Source organism: Paramisgurnus dabryanus, chromosome 11, assembly GCF_030506205.2.
Source record: "Paramisgurnus dabryanus chromosome 11, PD_genome_1.1, whole genome shotgun sequence".
Taxonomy (NCBI): Eukaryota; Metazoa; Chordata; class Actinopteri; order Cypriniformes; family Cobitidae; genus Paramisgurnus; species Paramisgurnus dabryanus.
This window is the reverse complement of record NC_133347.1, coordinates 15,263,995-15,285,221: the sequence shown is the minus strand read 5'-3', so window position 1 is coordinate 15,285,221 and position 21,227 is coordinate 15,263,995. Positions and strand designations below refer to the sequence as shown.

The following is a 21,227-nucleotide window of genomic DNA, read 5'->3' as shown; positions in this document are numbered from 1 at the left end:
CAACGGTACTTTTTCAGTACTTTACTCTCTGTGGAATAACAAAAACATTTAGTATAGAGCATTTGCGCGCTGTCTAAAGCATTATTATGCATCTCTCCGGGGATGCGCATCTGATATGCGCCCACACAGTCCTCAAACAGCGCTTGAGTAGCTCATTGAACTCTGTTACGCACCTTCTTTGTATATTGTCAAGGTCTAATAGCCTGTGAAAATTATAAATGTCGTTGACGATGCATCACATTGCGCTGTCTGTTTGCGCAAGTTGCAAGGTTGACGTCACGTCACAGTTCTCTCTCTCTCGTTCATATTCTCGCTTGCACTCTCGCTGCTCTCTCTGTCGGCTCATGGCGCGCCCAGATGCTTTCTCATGTACTGAAATTAGGCACAGATTGATACGGTCCTCTGTAATATTGATGTAATTCAGTCGGTGCTCTAAAATGTACCAGTTTCGTGTGCAACCCTAAAGTGATATCGTCCTTGATCTAGTTCAGTGGTTCCCAACCTGGGGTCCGGGCCCTGCTTCAGGCAGAGCCAGAGGTCACGGTTGGTTGTTTGGGGGCGTGGGATTCAATATGCTTTGAGCTCAAATAAAGCTTATGAATAAGATAAAAAAGTCCCACAAATAGTTTGATTAAAACATATTTTAAAAAGTGTTTTAAAAATCATGCTTACAATGCTAATATATGGTAGTTGTTAAAAGGGGACATATCATGAAAATCTGACTTTTTCCTTGTTTAAGTGCTATAATTGGGTCCCCTGTGCTTCTATCAACATATAAAATGTAAAAAGATCAACCCAGTAACTTAGTTTTGGTAAACATTCTTTGCAAGCATGTGAAAAAATAGGTAATTAAAATTTGGCTCCCCCTGTGATGTCAGAAGGGGATAATACCACCCCTTAATCTGCACCACTATCCAACCACGGAAATGCCCATTTAGTGCAGAGATCAGCTCATTTGCATTTAAAAGGACACACCCAGACAACACTTTTGTTCAGTCCTACAAATTTTAACATGCTATATTATCTATGGGGTATTTTGAGCTAGAACTTCACATAGGTACTCAGGGGACACCAAATATTTATTTATTAAAAAAGTGAAATGTCCACTTTAAAATAATTATTTCCATTTTGCTCAACATGCTTATCAATGTAACAGCAAAATCAAACCAAGATGTATGTAGAGGTTTTGGGGGGGCTCAGATTGTCATGTATGTACTTAGGGGGGCCCCCAAGGATAAAGGTTGGGAACCACTGACTAGTTTATTCTTTCGCTATTAATCTATCACTGTTGATTCATCATGCACTGCAAGCTTGTGGATTATGCAAACCAACAATATCTTATACCAATACATCCATTCATACATAAGTCTTAACTAAACTGATTTTCTCCCAGCATTGTTTTGTTCCAAATACACTTAGTCTTGAAGATTTTATCAAAGTTCCTTTACTTTTTCAAAACACTCCCGAGACTGAAATCTCACCTAACAAAAATAAATCTACTGTACCACCGCCACAACAAACTTCACACAAGCCTGAAGTCTACCAGCTACCAGGGCTCGCAATAGTATACAGTCTTGTGAAATGAGCATTTGTACGGCACCTTGCTCGGTATGAATATTAATTTTCCACACACTCAATCATAAACACAGAACCCCTACTGTAGTATTTACTGAACTGTTCAATTCAGAAAGGTGACATTTCGACTTGGCTTCACAGTGCACCTTGGCACATGGATTTGTTATCTCGTGAAATCGTAGCCTTAGTGCAGCTTTAAAACGTGTACTTTTGCCTAGGGTCATCGTCACAGTCAATACATGCTTTATGCAGAAACCTTAATGACCATCAGATTTCTCTCTGAAGTCTTAATTTCCATACAGTGCACGTCTTGTTACATTTTCATGCTTTGGAGACGTGTTTGCAAAAGCATTCCATCTTTAATAAATTAAAGTCTTTCATAATCAAAGACGCATTTTGGACAGCTTTCACATTCTGCAGAAGGAAAAGTGTAATGTTAGTTGGCAGTTCTCTGCGTTTCAGTAGAAGATTTCTCAACCCCGGCTTGAGCCCCATCCATAATCACTGCATGATGCATTGTTAGGCAAACACTTATCTCAGTTTACTTAACCTTACTGCTGACCAAGATCAACAAGTTGGGTATTTATGCGTTTTAAAGAGTAATTTACAGCTATAGCTCATTTAAGTTTTTGAGCAGTTACTGAAAGGATCGTTTGATTCATGAAAGTGGATACAGACCTTGAATTGACCAGTACCTTTTATTCACTGCTGTTTAAATATCCGTCTGGAATTCAGCCTCTTTTCTGTTTAAAACTCTGTCTGTAAGTTAAAGCTGTTTTTTTCCACATTGAAAATATGGTAATGATGACTATTACGATATTCAGTGGTTTAAAAGCGATGGCTTTCAGCAGTAGTCTGCTGTATTTTAATGAGTGCAGTTCATTAACACTTAACTGTTTCTACAATCGTTTTGGGTTTGACGTTTGTGTCTGACCTTTGGCTGAGTTCACTGCAACATTCAGAGGTTTTAACCTCAAACTGTAGTTCTTTTCACCGTGATTGGAATGCCTGTTTGTTTGTGTGTGTTCTTGGATTGACTGTTTAAAAGCATATGCCAGGACAGATGTTCGTCATGGATGGCGCGTGATGGTGCCAAGCTCTCTCATTACAGGTGCTGAGGTCTGAAGCCCTGAGGGCTGAACCACAGTGCTCAAACACACACACACACACACACACACACACACACACACACACACACACACACACACACACTGTTTACATCCTAATGCAAATCCAAACTAACCAAAGACACATTGCACATTGTGCATGGACTAAAAGAGACATAAGCAGAGAGTTTTGGATGCATTAAAATGAGCTAACCACAGGCTTACAGTCAGTGGCGGTTCTAGACAAATTTCACTAGGGGGGCCAAGGAGGGGCCAGTGTTTTACCAGAGGGGCACATAAAAAATTGGCAAGAAATTATATTTAAAGATTATAGGGGTGGTTACAGGAATTAGTTTAAGATAGGACTAGGCCTTAGTTTAATTAGGAAATATAACTAGTTTTAACATACATTATACATTACTTGTGTGCATTTTGAAGCAAAACAAAGCTGTGTTTTAAGATATGGCATTGCAAGTTGTTTTCAGTTTGGACAGCTCTTAAATGTATTTGAGTCTAGGACTAATCCCTTTCCGGGAAACTACCCCGTAAACTTTATTTTACTTTACAATCATATACTTTTTTATTTAATACAAGAGTGAGTGCAGGTGCAAAGGGGAGCTGGGCTCTTTTTTAAAGCCCCCCAACCGAAAAGCATGCGAGCCTGCTCAATATACTTTATGAAATGCAAACTTTTATAAAGACAAACTTTGTTTTAGTTTACATATAAACACACATTGCTAGACAGTTAGGGACCACAATCTAATCAGTATTTAAAATAATATTTATTTTAAATTGTAAACATTTAATTATATTCCTCCAATTGCATGCACGTATATGTAAGAGCATAATTACAGCGCTTTTTACAATGTGTAAACTTTAAAAAGTTAGCGAGATGTTGGTTATGCCGGTTGTTGATGAGTAACAGCTGTAAATGATCACAACACGCAGCCACGTCACAGGAGAACAAGTGAACAGTGTCCCAATGTGAAGTGAGCTAGAGTCCTTACCAGTGCCCAAACCTGCATCCACATTCTCAACATCAAGAGGTTGGGAACGAATTGAGACAGTTGCCGAGCAGCACCCACAGGCGACTACAGTGGTTGGGTGCGCCGCTCTAGTTTGCCCGTGTAGAACATTGCATCGCATTAGTTCCGCTTTTGGCGCTCGCGTGTAAAATCAAAATAAATATATACTTTTTTATTTGGTCAGCACGGGGTGGCCACAGGGGTGGCCAGGGACATGTCTACAGAGGCACGGGCCACCCTTGGCCTCCGTGTAGAACCGCCACTGCTTACAGTTGCCTCTGAAAATCCCAGGATGAGTTTCCTGCTCTGTCAAGATGATCCGAGTACTATCAACTGTCAGGAAAACATGGTGTCCCTGTCAAGGCTACAGTACCAACACAGACTTTTCCTGAGGAACTTAGAAGAATGTCATCATATCTGCTTCTTTAATAGTCTCTGACCTCATCCCTGATCTGATAGATGTTGAACAGTTCATCTGGTGCATTACCTAAATGAATGCTGTGCTGCTAATCTCTTTCGTTTCTAAACGTACAGTGCTGTTCAAAAGTTTTAGGCCACCACCACCAAACTTGTTGTTTTAGAAGTTTTAATGTCCATCCATATTTATTTGTCAATCTATTTTATAAAGAAACAAACAGAAAATACAGGAAATATGTACAAAAAAATACATTTTCAGGACTAAATGTCTCTTTTTTTTTAGGCATCGGCAGTATTTAGTGTGACCTCTCTTGGCACTAAACACATGTTGAGCGTTTTTGAGCAGAATGAAGTAAAAAGACAAATTTAAAATTAGAAATTAGGATTTAGTTTTATTTGGGTTTAAGAGATCCTGTAGTTTCCTGCTATTGCTCAAGTGGAAGGGGAGTTTACCCTTAAAACTTGACACATCAGTTTACATTTTTATACAGTTTTTAATACTATAAACACATTTGCTGTATTTTCTGGATGTGTTTTATTAAAGAGACTGAAAAACTATAACATTGCAAAAACAACAAATCTAATTCTGGCATGGTGGCCTAAGACTTTTGCACAGTCCTGTACATTTTTATTAAAGGTGCAGTGTGTAAATTTTGGCGGCATCCAGTGGTGAGGTTGCAAATTGCAACCAACGGCTCAGTCCACTGCTCACTCCTCGTTTTTAAACGCATTGAGAAGCTATGGTAGCCGCCACTGGAAAAACATGTAATTGACAGAGAAAACTTAGTAAAAAAAGTTTGTCCGTTAAGGGCTTCTGTAGAAAACATGGCAGCACAAAATGGCGACTTCCATGTAAGGGGACCCGCTGTGTATGTAGATAAAAACGTCTCATTCTAAGGTAATAAAACATAATGGTTCATTTTAAAAAGGTCTTTATACACCCCTGATAATATAGTTTTGTATATTATTGTGCATTTCTGTCAAGAGATCCTTCTAAAAATTACACACTGCACCTTTAATTTATTTTACTATAAAATAAATGTATACACCAACACTACCAGTGAAAAGCACGGACAATCTTTAAGGTGATTATATTTCTCATAATTGTACAAACGGTTTGATTCAATGCTTTGAAAATTTGTTTTGTAAACAATAAAAAAAATTGTAAGTGCGAATTTTGTTACAAAACCAAATAAATGTAAAATACACTTAAAAACATGACAGCAAGTGCGCAACATACATGCAGTCCTTTAATACAGTGTGCAAATCGGTAAACTAGCTGTAAAATAATTTTCCATACTTAAATTTATGTCATGTTTGTTTAAAAATAAACAAAATTTTAAAATGTTGAAAAAATAACTAGTATTGTAGTTGGCCAACTTGGCCTAGTTTCAACTTAGCAGTACAATGTCAAAGTTACAAATATTTGTGTGGTTCGGTGTTAGTTCGGAATTACTGCATGCTCAGATTATAAATGCTTTTCTTCGCATGCTATCTTTTTGCTCGCAACTTCCTATTTCCACCTAGCTTTTGTGGGCCATAGAGAAGGTGTGGCTTTCAGACAAAACCTTTGCGCTTCGATTTCACTTCCTGTGTTGTTTCGAATAATGTAGTGAAGAACGATAGCTGCCAAGATCCTTCTGAACCTCTGACAGTTTCAATACCTAAAATCACCTGCTTATGCTACTTCTCAGCTCCTGTATTTGAGATAAAGGAGAGTATAATTAAATTTCACAAAGATAGATTACAAAGTGTTTAAAATCAGTGTGACATATAAATGTGAGAAAAAAAAGAAATGTGCAAAAATAGACATCCTCTAATCTAGAATGAATCAAAGTCTGTTAAGGGGACTTATAGGGGGAATCTAAAGTGACACCTGATTTATTAAGATCTGTATATTTCTGATGTGTTGGACTTTTTTAATAAAACCACAGCAGGGGTTTTGTTTTAACCAAAGAGTGTTTTGAAAATGACTATGTTGTTTTCTCTGCAGAGGGAACGCTTTTCTGTGTATGGGGAATACTGTAGTAACCATGAGAAAGCGCTCAGACTACTGATGGAGTTAAACAAGATCCCTCACGTGCGGACTTTCCTGCTGGTAAACACCTTGTTTTTATCAGAGGAAAACTTTCTCTTGCATTGAATTCTGATGAAATTCCCATTACAGATCAGTTTCACCTATGTAACCCCTTTAGAGCAGATTGCATTACTGGTTAAATGAAATTGCTTCAGAAAAGAAAAATCTGTTGAAGTGAAACTTATTTTTATTTTACAAATCAGGATGTGAGAGAATTTTATTCAGAGTTTTCCATAGAAAACTCTTCACTGTTCTGTCTTATGGCAACTTTATACTTTATGAGTCATAACCTTGAATAAGTGTTTCCTCTCAGTTCTGTATCTTGTCATCTGTTTGTTCAGCACCTTATGCTGTTGGGAGGCAAAAAGAGCACAGATGTTCCTCTTGAGGGGTACCTGCTTTCTCCCATCCAGAGGATCTGTAAATACCCTCTCCTGCTAAGGGTGAGGCTTAAACTTTACCACCATATGGACTTTAGTTTAGATGTCAAGTCGGTTTATAGCAGTGTTTCTCAAACTGGGGGCCATGAGATGCTGCCAGGGGGGGGGGGGGTTATTACATTTTATAAAAGACACTAATTTATCACCTCAGAAAAACAAAGCTACTAACCAACAGCACTACATTGTATAGTTTAATGTTTTTTTCATTCAATTTCATGTTTGAGATTATTTTATGTCAATTTGAAGGGGGGAATGCACCCTACACAAGGGGGGCTGCATGCCAAAAGTTTGAGAACCACTGGTTTAGCCTACTAATTTGTCTCTTATAAAAAAAAACATATGATTATTAAAGCTAACATGAAACAGGAACTTAGTTTATTTCATTGGAAAACAATTTGATCACAAAAGTGAGTGAGAATTCGAAAACTGTACCAAACCTGAATTTAAAACCATGTCTAAATAACTATTTGACTTTCTAATAGCCACATCAACTTGGATATGTAGACGCATAAATCTCCTGAAAGTTTCACAGATTTTCAGAAACAAGATAACAACAGTTTCATGCTTGCTTTAAATATGCCTTTTTTATAACATTATACACACAGCATACAGAAGCCACAAGCAGTGTGTATAACAGTTGTTGTGTATAACCATGTAACATAAGCACCTGCTGTCCACCCTCTAGGAGCTTTTGAAGAGGACCCCTAAGAAGCATTCAGATTACCCTGCAGTAGAGGAAGCCCTGCAGGCCATGAAAGCTGTGTGCTGTAACATCAATGAGACCAAGAGACAAATGGAGAAATTAGAAGCTCTTGAGATACTGCAGTCACGCATAGAGGGATGGGAGGTGAGTGGGAACGCTAGTAGAAATGTTTAGTATAGATGTTTGTGTACTGTGTACTGATCATATAGGTGCGTGCGTGCATGTGTCCTATATTTATCCTCAGTGTTGGTTTAAAACAAATTGTCAGCCTCTAGAGACCCAGGGGACATCCACACTGACTCTTGGTGGACCACCAATATAAAAGCGTGATAACAATTACTATCAATTATCAGTTGGCACTGTAAACTTTTTGAATTGATGTCATACAATTTGTATTTGCCGTTAAACAATTTTCTTCTGTCCCAGCTTAATAATTGTAGACTATAACTAAGTAACTACATGTACATTCATGCAAGTAAATACACTAAAAGTGTAAAAACTGTGGTTTTGTGACACAGATGCCTTACTCAAGAGAATGCTGTTAAGGCGGGACTAATATGTGATGCGATCTGGGAAAACCCATTACAGGGTGAAACATTTCCAAAAATTGTTTTTGTTTCTTTCATAGCTTTGCTAAAACAAAGGGCATGATTATCTGAAGCCGGCTGATTGCTGTGATTTTCATGAACAGAATTTTGAGAAAAAGGCGTTTAAAGAGAGGCAATGAAAATGAATGTGCAACAATCAAGTATTGCACATAAAAGTCACTTAACTGTGGTAAAAGACTTACTTTAGTCAATGTACATGTTGTTAAAAATACAAAATGGTCACTTTGAAGAACATTTGAACGTTATTCTTATATTATCTGAACCTCATCTATTACTTGATTTACTTTAGGTGAAGTTTTAGGTTGTTTATCATTCATTGGCATAGTCTCTGAACTTTTGATCACCCCTTGTAAGTTTTGATGGCACGACTATTTTACTTTATAGCTTATCAGGGGCGCAATGAACAGTTTCAAGGGGGTTATGCGAGACAGATTTTTGGGCCCCTTTCTTTAGATGATTGTTTGATTTTCATACCATAATGTGTAGCTATAGAAAATTACTCAGTTGAGTGCGTTTATTTAATTTTACAAGTCGCATTTGCAACTAAAAATAAATGTATGAAGCAAAAAAAAAAGATTTAGGCTATTCGAAAAACGAATACCATTTTAATCTGGAAAGGCAGAAAACATTCACGTGACTGATTTTTAATTAATCACTAATAGAAGAAAAATGCATGGAGATGCATTTCTGAATCTATGGAAATCTAGGCGCTTTGAAAGTCGCGGCAGTCGAGTTTTCTGTGCGGTTTTAGAAGCGAAATGTGTACATTTATGTTTAGCCTATAATAGTTAATTCTTCAGAGTTTAATTCAATTCATATTGATGATCTTATAGTCCATTTTGTCCATTTAAAAATGTTCTTAAAAACTGACTGTATTCATCAGAAAAAACCAAATAACTTATATTCTCTTTATGTCGCTGTTCTCTGTGCGTGTGGTATGTGTTTCCCGCAACCCCCACACGCGTCCTCCGCTCATGACAAAAAAGGGTGGCCGGCAAAAATATTAAAAATTAATATGATGTTGATTTTTTTTTTAAGTTTGCACCTCGCCCACGCACGCCCTTAGCCAGTGACACAGAAGTTGCAAAAAGCACAATCGGCTAAAGTTTTAAATATGACGTTGATTTTCAGTCAAAAGCATGCCGCAATCAAATGTGCTGCTGATGGGCATACAAATTTAATTTCTGTGCACTGAAGGCTGTTTTTTTGAAAAGCGATAAAAGTGATATACTCCATAATATGATTTTGCACATCCAACAACAACTATATTATTACAAAGATAATACTGCATGTTTTGGCATTTGGTAGCATATTGCAGTAGTTTATATTTGTTAAGTAATGATGCACGGTGTTCTTTTTAATGTTCTTTTTCTTTAATATTCACAAAACTTATCAACAAAACATTGATTAAAATTAAGAGACTAATTATATTAAAAGAAATTCATTTTAAGCAAACATTTAAAGCAAACAAAACTTAATTTAAACTCGAAAATTATGTCTTATGATCCACCGTCATATTAGCCTTCAATACATTACAACAGTAGCGGAGTGGACGGGAGAGTCGGGACATTTCCCGGTGGGCCGGTAGTGTTTTGAGGCTGCGAGGGCCAGTCTGATAATAGGTATTGCAAGTCTGGCGGCCTGATGTGTGGCCGCTTCCCTCTGGTCAAACTGTGCAGCCTCTTTGCTCAACACACTAGGCTATATAAAAGCCTAGTCCAACCATGTTTAGGATTTTTAAAATATAGGGGATCATTGAACGGCCCACTCCAAATTGCATAGCCTGTCGGCCTTTGATGTAAAAAGCTGCGTGCCCGAATGCCTGTTTATTGCATTACATATTCGGTCTGATTAATAATATACGAGAGTATTCAACTGCAATATATAAATATCCTCACAACATTATTTTTCTCAAAACTTTGACAAAAACTATTTTCAAAGGAACTGTATTCTTACAGTTATTTAAAGATGCACACATTATTCCGCATATGATTGAATTTTAGACGAGATGCCAATGAACGTCTCATATGACAATACATATCCACATATAACTTAACTTAACAGCATGATGAAATGAATAAACAGACAAGGAAGCAGGATTGGCATGAAAATTTTATTATTATTATTAGCAGAAAAACAGCAATATTACTGAAATAATCTCTGAGATAAATGCGCCAAACACGTTAAAATAAATAAGTAATAACAGTGGAAAAAACATTATTATCTCTCAAAACTTTATATGACAAAAATTATATTTAAAGGAAATATTCTTACAGTTATTCAAGATGCACATATTACTCCATATTACTCCCATTTATGAGCACGTTCATCTCTGGCCTCGCTCTGTTATAGCTGATTCAGGTGCGCATCTCCATCTTTCAAACATATATCATTTTGTATAGTTACTCATTTAGGAAAATGAACCATGATTTAATGATTTTATTATTACTCTGAAATTTTTTATGGGGGGGCAGATTGATTACGATTTGTATTACCCAAGTTTTACTACAAATAGGCTACGAGACCTTTTGTAGTAACCATGGTGGGCCGGTGGTATACGAAATTTCCCGGTAGATTTTTTTGGTCCCACTCCGCCCCTGCATTACAACGCCCAATATAGCGTTTAAAATTACAGTGTTAATAATCAAATTAAATTGAAACAAAACATTAACAACATTACAACAATATTTAAACACAACAATACTTAAACATAAATATAAAACAGACATTCTCTATTAGGATACATGTTAAAAACAATCTGATATAGCGTTTATAATAGCTGCACTGTTAACTTTTTGGGCAAAACCTCCGTTGCAAACCTGAATAAAAATGAATCACTTTCACTTTGAAAATGATCGCGCTGTAACATTAAAACCAGCTCTTAGTAATTTAAAATTTAACTCTATTACAATGGCTTAGACAATTCTCCTATTTCATGTTAATTTAATAAAGAGTCCACAATTGCAGAAAATATTATTTTTAACTACGACTATTAAGTTATTGTCCGTCTTAAAAATGCAACAGCCTAGTTGTCAGCAGTCGCTATCCTAATATTTCCTTAAATAAAGCCCTTGCTGTCCTTTTGTATTAACACAAATATTTTACATTTTTCATGAAACATTTTACGGTTTACGGATCAGCATGAGCGCTTTTTAATGGCATGTGAGATCTTACCTTGAAATGCCAAACAGTAGGGCTGTCGACTGTTTGTGGTAACTTAACAGGATTACATAGCAAACCCACCAAACTGATCCCAAACCAAAATGTTGCCTACCCACCCATATCCATACCCGCACAATCAAATTAAAAACCACCAGAACCGCCAAATATGTAATTGCATCTACTAGGTCATGCTTGCATGCTGTTTTTTAAAAGTGTCTTAATTGTACTTAACACAAAGTCATTTACAGTAGTTTTATATTCATTTACTTTACATTTTACTATAGTGTTAATAATTAAACGTGAACAATAAAAAAACGGAAAAGTGATGACGGTGGGGCCCCCTAGCGTACTCATGGGCCCATATGCCTTGCATACTCTGCACCCCTCCTAACGGCGCCCCTGTAGCTTATATTTACAATAGCAAGCACAGCAACGGTTGCCCCAGGTTTCAGCGTGACAGTCATAGACTGTGAAAAAATACGGACGTAGTGTCTGTGACGTCACCCAATGATTTCTAAAGATCGTTTTTGAAGCTTAAAGTAAGCATTTCCTGTTGTCGCCATCTTGGCTGTGCGTTACCGCGAATCACTGGTGGCTGGTTGCTCAAACCACGCCCGCCTAGTTCGATTCTATTGACAGCAGTGGCAGTTCACCAAGTGGCCACCCCTTTAATTATTCAGAAGTTTAAGGCTTAATATAAATTAAACGGATGAGTTACAAAAAAATGTACCCCCCTCACAGTTGTCATGAAGGGCAAAAAACACTTTTTGTACCAGGCTGTAAACATAATTTTCTACTGTAAAGTTTGGGCATTTTAACATGGAGGTCTATGGGAATTGACTCCCTTTTGGAGCCAGCCTCAAGTGGCCAGTCAATGAATTGCAGTTTAAGTCACTTCCGTATTGGCTTCATCAGAGAGATCGGAAGGTTGCCCCTCGGTGACAATATAATATAACAATTTAATAAAAAACATATTTTGACAACAAAAAAATACATATATTATAGACTATATTATAGGCTGTACATGCATGCAAATAGGTGTCCCTTAGACTGGACGTCTAGTTTGTCCAACCCATCAGAGACAGGGAAGTGAACTCTGTCCATGAAATCATTAGTTTTGCAGAACCTATTGAAATCAGGGCTGCAGGAATGACACACTCTTCCAACAGATTATAAATTGGAAAAATTTTAAATCTGTTCGAGCATGTGAAATAAGATTTGAAATGTCTTGAAAATGTTAGCATATGGACCTTGGAGAAAACCAGCAGACACATTTTTGAGGTTTGTTAGTTTAGAGAAGTGCCGCTATGACACAGTCCTATGTGCATTTGTTGGCATAGTCTGGAATGAATCACATGATCAGTACTGCTTGTGTGTGCTGATGACATTTTCTTGACATGTAGGCATACCACAAGCAGGAAGAGGAAGTCTTGACACAAAAGCCTGTTACCATGGAGATCCGTCCTAGTCTTGTATACAATGCCACACTGTGCCACCATGAACCCACTTTCTTGTTCTCTCTCTGTCTCTATGTCCCTCTCCAGCACTTATTTGCTCATCCTTCTTTGCTAGCATCTTCACCCTCCTTTTTCTCACTTTTTTTACCCTGTCCATTAATCCTCCGTATTGATTTATCTGATGCAGTACTGAGTGGCTGTGCGAAATAAGTCGTTTTTTACAGCCTGGTGTGAGTGTATTTAGTGACAGTGGTTAAAATGTGCTCCATTTAAGGCCATTATACCATACTGCACTGCAGTCTTATCATCACTTGAGTTGCACTTTAGACCCAAAAATCTTAGACCTCCTGACACCCAGAACAAGCGTCTAGACCCCCTGAGACCAAGATCCAGAATTGAAAATAGAGTGAATGTATTGCAGCTCTCATTTCCAAGACTGAGATTTTTTTATACAGTGGCTAAGTAGATGATGACAGTCTTGCTAAATCCCTGGTATGCTAACCCTTGACTAGAATCACTGTTGAAGACGGACCACATTTTGAGGCCCAATCTAGGCCCATGTTTATGTTAAAATCCCTAAGGTGAACATCACAATATTAGGACTCCAGTGGCTGGTTGCCTAAACTGCTTAGACTAGTCTTACAGGTTATACCCCGTTCAGACCACCATGGCTTTTTCACTGTGTGTCGCCCGTCTCTTTCGATGAGGTCATTAGGAGGCGTATCTAATTCTGGTTGTCATAAACAAATGAGTACCGTCCTCTGTGGTAGCATCAGTGTTTGTTTGAGTTTTTTTGCTTGTGATATCATGTACTGATGAGATCAACATTTAATGCTGAACAGCATGGAGGCGTTTACCACAGGCTTGACCAGACATATATCAGGGTTTTAGGATGTGGTCTGGTTTAAAAGCAAATGCATTCGATTTCCATTTAGTCCAGACTGTTTCACCTTTATAGGTAAATAGTGAAGAACAAGCTGGAAGCAGATTCCCATCTTTTTAATTGACCTGTCTGGGCACACCATTGATCATGCAGAGAAAATAGATGCCGCTTATCAAACACGATCTCGCATGCCTGCCAAGCATGGAAAATCACATCCCGTACACAGTCGGCATGGACCGTGGCATCTGAGCAGAATCAATTTTTAACGGTCCTGGCGATTATACTGGCCACACTATGTTACCAAAACCTGTTGGGGTGCATTTATCTTGATGATATGGAAGCTCGTGTTAAAAGTTATTTTAATAGGATTTTTAAATGAAATTAGACACTTGATGCATTTAGTGTGCAAACCAAGCCAAATCTAATGTCCACCTGAAGTTATGTGATATAAATGGATGATGTTGCTAAATGAATAAATGGGTGCTTCTCAGATTGCTGCATTTACACATGTCTGAAATGTATTATATGTGTGGATCCTTTGCTGTGGCCTGTATTACTGAAAGGTGTAAAAAATCTCCCAAATCAGGTTTTTGACAGTTTTTTGGTAAATTGAGATTAAAATTTCACAAATTGAAACATGATTGGCAATCCTACTACACAGCGGAAATATAATCATGTTACCATATGGCAATTATGTTCCACCATGGATACAGTATTGAATTTTTTTAATATGCATTTTTCATTTTGAATTTTTGTATATATTAATTGTATTACAGCAGTTACCATATTACAGCAGTTGTTTGTGTATTTTTTAATGATTAAGGGTTCATTAAAAATTATAGCAATAGCTCTTGCAGCATGGTTGAGCTATGGTGAAAAGCAATATTTAAGGATAAATTTATATAAAACACAAAAAAACACAAACTGTTGAGTAAAACTTTTGCAGTCTGTTACTGTGAAAAGCTTATGTCTATTGGCACCTGTGAAGTGGCGTTTTAACACTTATGTTTTCTCTGTTCTGTTTTGCAGGGAACGAACTTGACCGATATTTGCACAGAACTGCTACTTCAAGGCAACTTGCTAAAGATATCAGCTGGAAACATCCAGGAGCGAGTTTTCTTCCTGTTTGACAATCTCCTGGTCTACTGCAAGAGGAAATCTAGGTTAGTTATGCAGTACACAATACGCACACTTTGAGATATTGACCTGAGATGTTAAAGTGGTTTAAAAATATTTGGCAGATCATGTGTTTTCATGTGAAGGGGTCACAAGTCATATTTTTTGTGATATATTAAAGGGGTTCCCCAGGGTTCCCTGTTGTGTTTTCAATTCATATAAATGATTTGGGTAAGGACATAAGCTAAAAAAAACACTTTTATGCTGATAATACCATTTATTTATACACTTATCCATCTATAACAGTAAAGATTTATTTTAATTCCAAAAGAAGCTACATTTTTTACTGTGATTGACTATGGTATAGAGGCATGCAGCTTCCTCCATCTTAAAGAGCCTTGTTTCAGTGTTACATGCCTTATTAAGTTTTATTACAAATACAAAATCTCAAACGCCATACCTTTTATACTTAAAGGGTGCGTATTAGTACCTCAAAGTTACATATTGGTACCTCAAAGGGACATATAAGTAGTAGAACCTTTTTAAAAGGTTACCATTCCAGTGACAGCTTTTGTACCCTTTTTCTGATAGTATAGAAACTAAGCTATATGTCATTCTTTTAACATTCAGGGTGTCAGGCAAGAAATCCACCAAGAGGACAAAATCCATCAACGGGCCGCAGTTTGTGTTCAGAGGCCGTATCAACACTGAGGTCATGGAGGTCGAGAATGTGGAAGATGGAACTGGTATGCTTTTGGTTTATTCCTAAAATCAAACAACTTATGTCTGTATGTACCTTCTGCTTTTACGGTTTTAAAAAGCATACGAGATAAGCGAATAGTAAGTCAAGTCTCCATATGTGTGCTGCACCCTGTGTAGCCAATGAGGTAGCCTGCTAGGTTTTGGAACAGAGCTCTAGTGTTATGTCTGCTATACAGTTCAAATCAAGCACAACATCCTTTTATATAGCTGTGCATCATACAGTTTCCTGTATGATATCCTTGTCGTTTCATCTGAACACCATGTGATGCTCACAAATAACACAAGCAACAAACAAAGCCATTTAAAGGGAACTTCAGTTGACACAGTAGAAATTAGCTCAGCTGTGCCCTCAAGATAAGATCACACAGTGCTTCTAAGAAATGATAGCTCTGTGCGTTTAACATCTTTGCTGGGCTCAGCGTGCATTCACACCAGTCAAAGGTTGCCTTAAAAACTGTCAGGCCCAATGTGAAATTCAACTCTCAAGGGGAGTCATGGCTGCTGTGTCTCACCTTTTGCTCTTAATCTTTCACCACACCTTAAGTGGCAGGGTGGAAGTGCAACGTCTTTCTCTCTCTCTCCTAGCCACAAAGAAAAACATCCTCTTTGACACACATGTGAAAACAAGCCATAGGGCTGTCATAGTACCAGCCACACATCTTAAAGTTGATATGGTCTGTGTGAGCCCATGTTTTGTTATTCAGTCTCTTAGTTTCACATGACGCTCAATATCTGTGGAAATGTATTACCGGTGTATTTTGCCCTTTTTGGATTAGGTTACATGTTAAACTCACTTTGTTGTGTGCGGTTGAAGATAATGGTCGAAGGCATGATCAGTTGTTTATGTAGCAGGATATTTATGAAAAAAGAAATGGACTGCACTTAAAACATTATATTGGCAGCTCTATTTAAGCCCTATTAACCCCTTAAAGGAACACTCCACTTTTTGTGAAAACAGGCTCATTTTCCAGCTCCCCTAGAGTTTTACCGTTTTGGAATCCATTCAGCCGATCTCCTGATCTTTTAGCATAGCTTAGCATAATCCATTGAATCTGATTAGACCATTAGCATCCCACTCAAAAATAGTCCCCTTGGTAACTTTCAATAGCAGGGGACTATTTTCGGGCACTGCGTAATATCATTGCGCCTGCTGCAGCCATGTTACGGCAGCAAAGTCCTTGATTATTATGCCAGAATGAGAGTATAGTTCCTAGCCATATAGGCCTAGAAAATCGCAACTTTTAATTTTCTGTCTGTCTTCGTACGCGGTGTAACTATAGAAGAGTCAAGTTTTAAATAGGAAAAAATGTTGAAACTCTTTGGTTATTTTTGAGCATGATGCTAATGGTCTAATCAGATTCAATGGATTATGCTAAGCTATGCTAAAAGTGGTACCGCCAGACTCGGAGAACAGCTGAATGGAATCCAAAACGGTAAAAATGAAATGTTTAACTCTACGGGAGCTGGAAAAATTAGCCAAAGTGGAGTGTCCCTTTAAACTCCGCCGGTTGTGGAGCACAAAGTTTTCTGTAAATTAAAATCAATTTATCCAAAGTATGTGGGTAGAGGACTCTTTTAAATTCAGGTGCAATAAAATGCAAATGGGAATGAAGTCTTCATAAAATTTTCTTTTTTTAGAGTGATGCACAGCGTAGATAAACACCTGACACTCGATTTAAAGTACAGTATGCTGACTTGGCAAACCGATCCGCTTGTTTTTGACTGGCCAATTTTGTTTAATTGGAAAATAGAGATCAGGTAATGCTAAAGTGTGTTTATTACTAAGCCGCTCTCATATGTTCAGACGAATATAATTGGTCATAAATTCTCCCTAACCAGATTTATATGAGCTAAAAGCCTCTCATATTTTCTCTTGTGTGCTGAAATCTATTTATACCACCTCAGCATTAAGCCAGTGCTCATCACATACCTCATTAATTTCTCTGTATAATTCACCCACTGTCATATCTGGGATAATATTGGACCATGAGTGAAGGCAGAAATCTCACACTCGCACCCTGTCAGCCTTTGGTTTAAGGATGGGAGTGAAGTGCTATGTGCTGAAATGCACCATTAATGATTTCTCACCCTAATGGGTTAACCTCTTTACATTATTAATGTTGGTACATGGTTGCAGACAGTCAGATTCTCTGTGTCAGCATGTTTTGTATGTTTAGGTCAGTAACTCATCTTGTAATTGTAAGAGAGAACCTTTTAACCTTCTGTATTTGGCTGAGCAAAACATACAGTAAATTAGTATGCTGCACACTTGCTGTTTTTTAAAGCCAAAGAGTATTTATAAAAACTGATGAACAGAGAAACACAGACTCGACCAGTGGCCTGAGTTTTGGGCGTGACTTTCTGTCCAGTTAATGGAGAATAGGGGACTGTACTGTTTTTTGTGGCACACTTATGATTTGCGTTTAACTAGTTTTGTTAATTTTATGTTGTTTTACTTTCTTTCTAGCGGATTATCACAGTAACAACTACACAGTAACCAATGGTTGGAAGATTCACAACACGGCCAAAAACAAATGGTTTGTTTGCATGGCAAAGAATGCTGAAGACAAACAGAAGTGGCTGGATGCCATTTTAAAGGAGCGTGAACAGAGAGAGAGTGAGTAGTTTTGCTCTTCTTTAACACTTATGAATATAGTAATATGGGTGGAGATAAAATCTGGAGGAAAAATTCAAGGCCCTGGGAAGGTTTTGAAAATATACATACATAGATACCGGTCATTTAAAGTGCTTGAATCTATTTTATGCAAGAAGTTTTCTGGAAAAAAATTCATATTATTCCCTGTGTGGTGTAGGATAATATCATAACAATTCTAGACTTTTTAACCACACGTGCTAAACTGTTCGCTTTAAATGCTTATATCTTCTGTATGCGAATGTTGATTCATACCAAAATGCTTTTTTGCATATTTGTGTTTGACACATGAAAACGCCTCAGGTTACGTATGTAATTGTTGTTCCCTGAGAAGGAAACGAGACGCTGCGTCTCCCTTGCCATACTTTCTGCGTCCCTGTAACGCCGTTTTTGGCAATATTTCAGATAGCGATATACTTCCTGGCTCCCGCGTCACCCTGTCTTTGTCATTAAGCCTCACCATTGGTTGAATTTGATATACACATTCAGACGCACTTACCCATGGAGGTGTCATCAAAGCAAAGTGACGCAGCGCGAGTTCCCTCGAAAGGAAATTGTAGCAATGTATCTTAAAAGGGAACATTATGTAACCTTGCTCTCACTTGTAATGTGTCCCCACATTTAGTCCTTGAATTTGAGGGTTTTGGACCTGGAAAGTCCTTAAAAGGTCCTTGAATTTGAAGTTAACTAAGGTGTGGGAACCCTCTGTATATGACTTCCTTTCTTTAGTTGAATACAAACAAACTTTTTTTATAGGTGGTCAGCATAAAGAAGGGTTATTCTGGGGTGGTTAATTTTTTCCCACTACGGAAGTTAATTCCTCAAAATATGTTCTTTTGTGTTCATCAGAACAAAGACATTTATACAGGTTTGTAACAACATGAGAGCGAGTAAAGGATGAGAATTTTTATTTTTGGGTGAACTATCCCTTTAAAGCAACACTATGTAGTTTCCATGTAAAAATGACTTTCAGCTCCCCCATGTGGTTGAAAGCGCAACAGTGCCTGGTATCAGACACTCTTCTGCAGGCAGGGGGAGGGGCGGGGCTGTGTTTCCTACCCTCCACCGCCACTTTCAGAGTGTGCTTGTAGCAGCTAGGAGGCTGCTCAGGTTGTAGCAACAGTAAAATTTGTCCAGTTAAGAGTTGTTCTATCACTGAAATAATTTTAGAGACATAATTTAAAGGTAAAAAAACTACATAGTGTTGCTTTAAGATCAGTGCAAGGTGTTTTTAAATTAAGGGAGCTCAAGCATTCATTTTAGTCTGGGACTAGAATAAGCCCTATCCAGGAAACTGCCCAGAAATGTATAAAATATGTCTTTTTTATATCTTTAACATTTGTCATGAGGATGAGTCAATTATAAAATAGTATTTATATTTGGTTGGACTATTCCTGTAATACAAAATTTTATGATAATATTTATAATAATATTTTCTTATTAATAATACAATTATTGATCCAAATTTATCCCACTTCCGAATTTTACTGTTGACATATTGCATGTTTTTGGCATATAAATTATAACTGAGTCATTGTCAAAACAAGTTTAGCCTGTAATGAATAATGAATTCATATTTTGAGTCAACCCATTTTACACTGTGCTTCGTATTTTAGCGTATATGTTTGACTACGAGTACTTATCTTCTGTTATTGTGTGGTGTTATAGAACACCTGTCCTCTGCGGCACCACCTGTTCTGTTTGAGGCCCGTATAATGCTTTTTACTACAGGGTGGCACTGATTGTTTAGGTCATGTGATCACAACGGTAAAACCACAGTAATAGCACTTCTGATCACAGCTTAGGTTTCAGTATTGGCCTAAAGGATCAGTTACCAGTGTCCAAGTCCTTAATGCTCAGCCAGAGCATTAGACCGCTGTCTTAGCTGGCGGTAGTGCGAGATGTCACCGTTTGTGCTGTGATGCCAGATAAAAGCAGAAGTTTTATGGTGCGTATCAGATTTCCAGCGTTTGAAATCGGAGCCCAGTCCAACAGGTGCTGCATCAGTCACACCTCTTGAACTGTCCAAGCCCTCTCACTCCATCAAACTTCATGTTCCAATTAATACTTAGTTTGACATGCAAAAAGTCCCTGTAATTCAAGAATGTTGGTCACGAGTCCAGTATATCAAAGAGCAGTTGTTTTAGTGCTAAGTTTATTGTAAAATAGTTTTATGCAAATGAATTTTGCACAATTTTGTACATTTGTACAAATTAGGACAGGTTTGTACAGATTTCTCCCCCTGTCCCCCATATTGAAATTTCACATAAGAATTTTTCCATCCATGTACACACAATAGCTAAGTCTGTGAAATCCAGAAGCATCAAAGTTTGATTTCAATTCTTTGACATGGCCTTACTCAGTCTATATAAATGTTATATTTTCACATATTGTTCTTTATATTGTTAAATTGTATTATATGAAATTATTATGTTATTTATTTTAGAATTATTTTATGTAGAAAACCGTAAATAAAAAAATCAGTTTAGCTAGGTTTTCACAGACTGGGTCACATGATAATTATATAATCTAATAGCATGTCAAATGCCCACACAAAAGTCTGCCTTTCTGCAGAGCTCTGTCTAAAACTCTGCATCCCACTTCAGCTGGGCATTTTTTGTGACCCTTTTTAAAGATGCGTTTCCTTTTTGCCGCAACACGGTTGAACTGGAGCATCGTACAGCTGCCACAGACACCTCATGAAAACTGTCTTTGTAAGCGAGGGCTGCAGCTGCCGGTGGCCTCATCTCACTGGGACCTCAGACACAGCCAGGAGCACAGAGTGAGAGCCACGCCAGCTGCCACGGCCACATCTGAGTACTGCATCAGCTGCACAGCACACGCCCGATTATATACTTTCTTTAACGTTCACCTTGTTTCAATGTTTAAAAACCTCAAACATTTGGTCAATATCATAATATATTTGGTAAACTTCCTTTAAGCAGGTAAAAAAGACTCTTGCACCATGACGTAAGTTCACCATTGTTCATTCAGTTTGTCTTCCATGCACTTAGAGGACTTTGCTGAAAAATCTAATTCTGCCGGCAAAGCAGTATTTCTAAAATGCCTGAGGCCGGGATTAAGGAGATTTGAAGCAAAAGTATTTGGTGACATATAATACGTGCTGAGATCATTATGCATTATTGGTGCCGTTTAGCGGCTTTGGCCTCTGAGTTCTTCACTTTTTCTTCTGTGCAATACGTTTTCATAGGATCAATTTGTAACTCTTTCGATGCAGTAACT

At 37.7% G+C, this 21,227-nt stretch overlaps 1 protein-coding gene across 1 annotated transcript in view; it reads left to right on the top strand.

Annotated features, from left to right (window-relative positions):
- Nucleotides 1–21,227, top strand: part of prex1 (phosphatidylinositol-3,4,5-trisphosphate-dependent Rac exchange factor 1) — an 86,098-nt gene that overhangs the window by 25,266 nt on the left and 39,605 nt on the right. Inside the window, exons 4-9 of the mRNA XM_065247049.2 lie at nucleotides 6,117–6,221; nucleotides 6,542–6,643; nucleotides 7,326–7,487; nucleotides 14,483–14,616; nucleotides 15,200–15,315; nucleotides 17,799–17,948. Coding sequence (XP_065103121.1) covers nucleotides 6,117–6,221; nucleotides 6,542–6,643; nucleotides 7,326–7,487; nucleotides 14,483–14,616; nucleotides 15,200–15,315; nucleotides 17,799–17,948 — 769 coding nt within the window. The remainder of the gene's footprint in view (nucleotides 1–6,116; nucleotides 6,222–6,541; nucleotides 6,644–7,325; nucleotides 7,488–14,482; nucleotides 14,617–15,199; nucleotides 15,316–17,798; nucleotides 17,949–21,227) is intronic.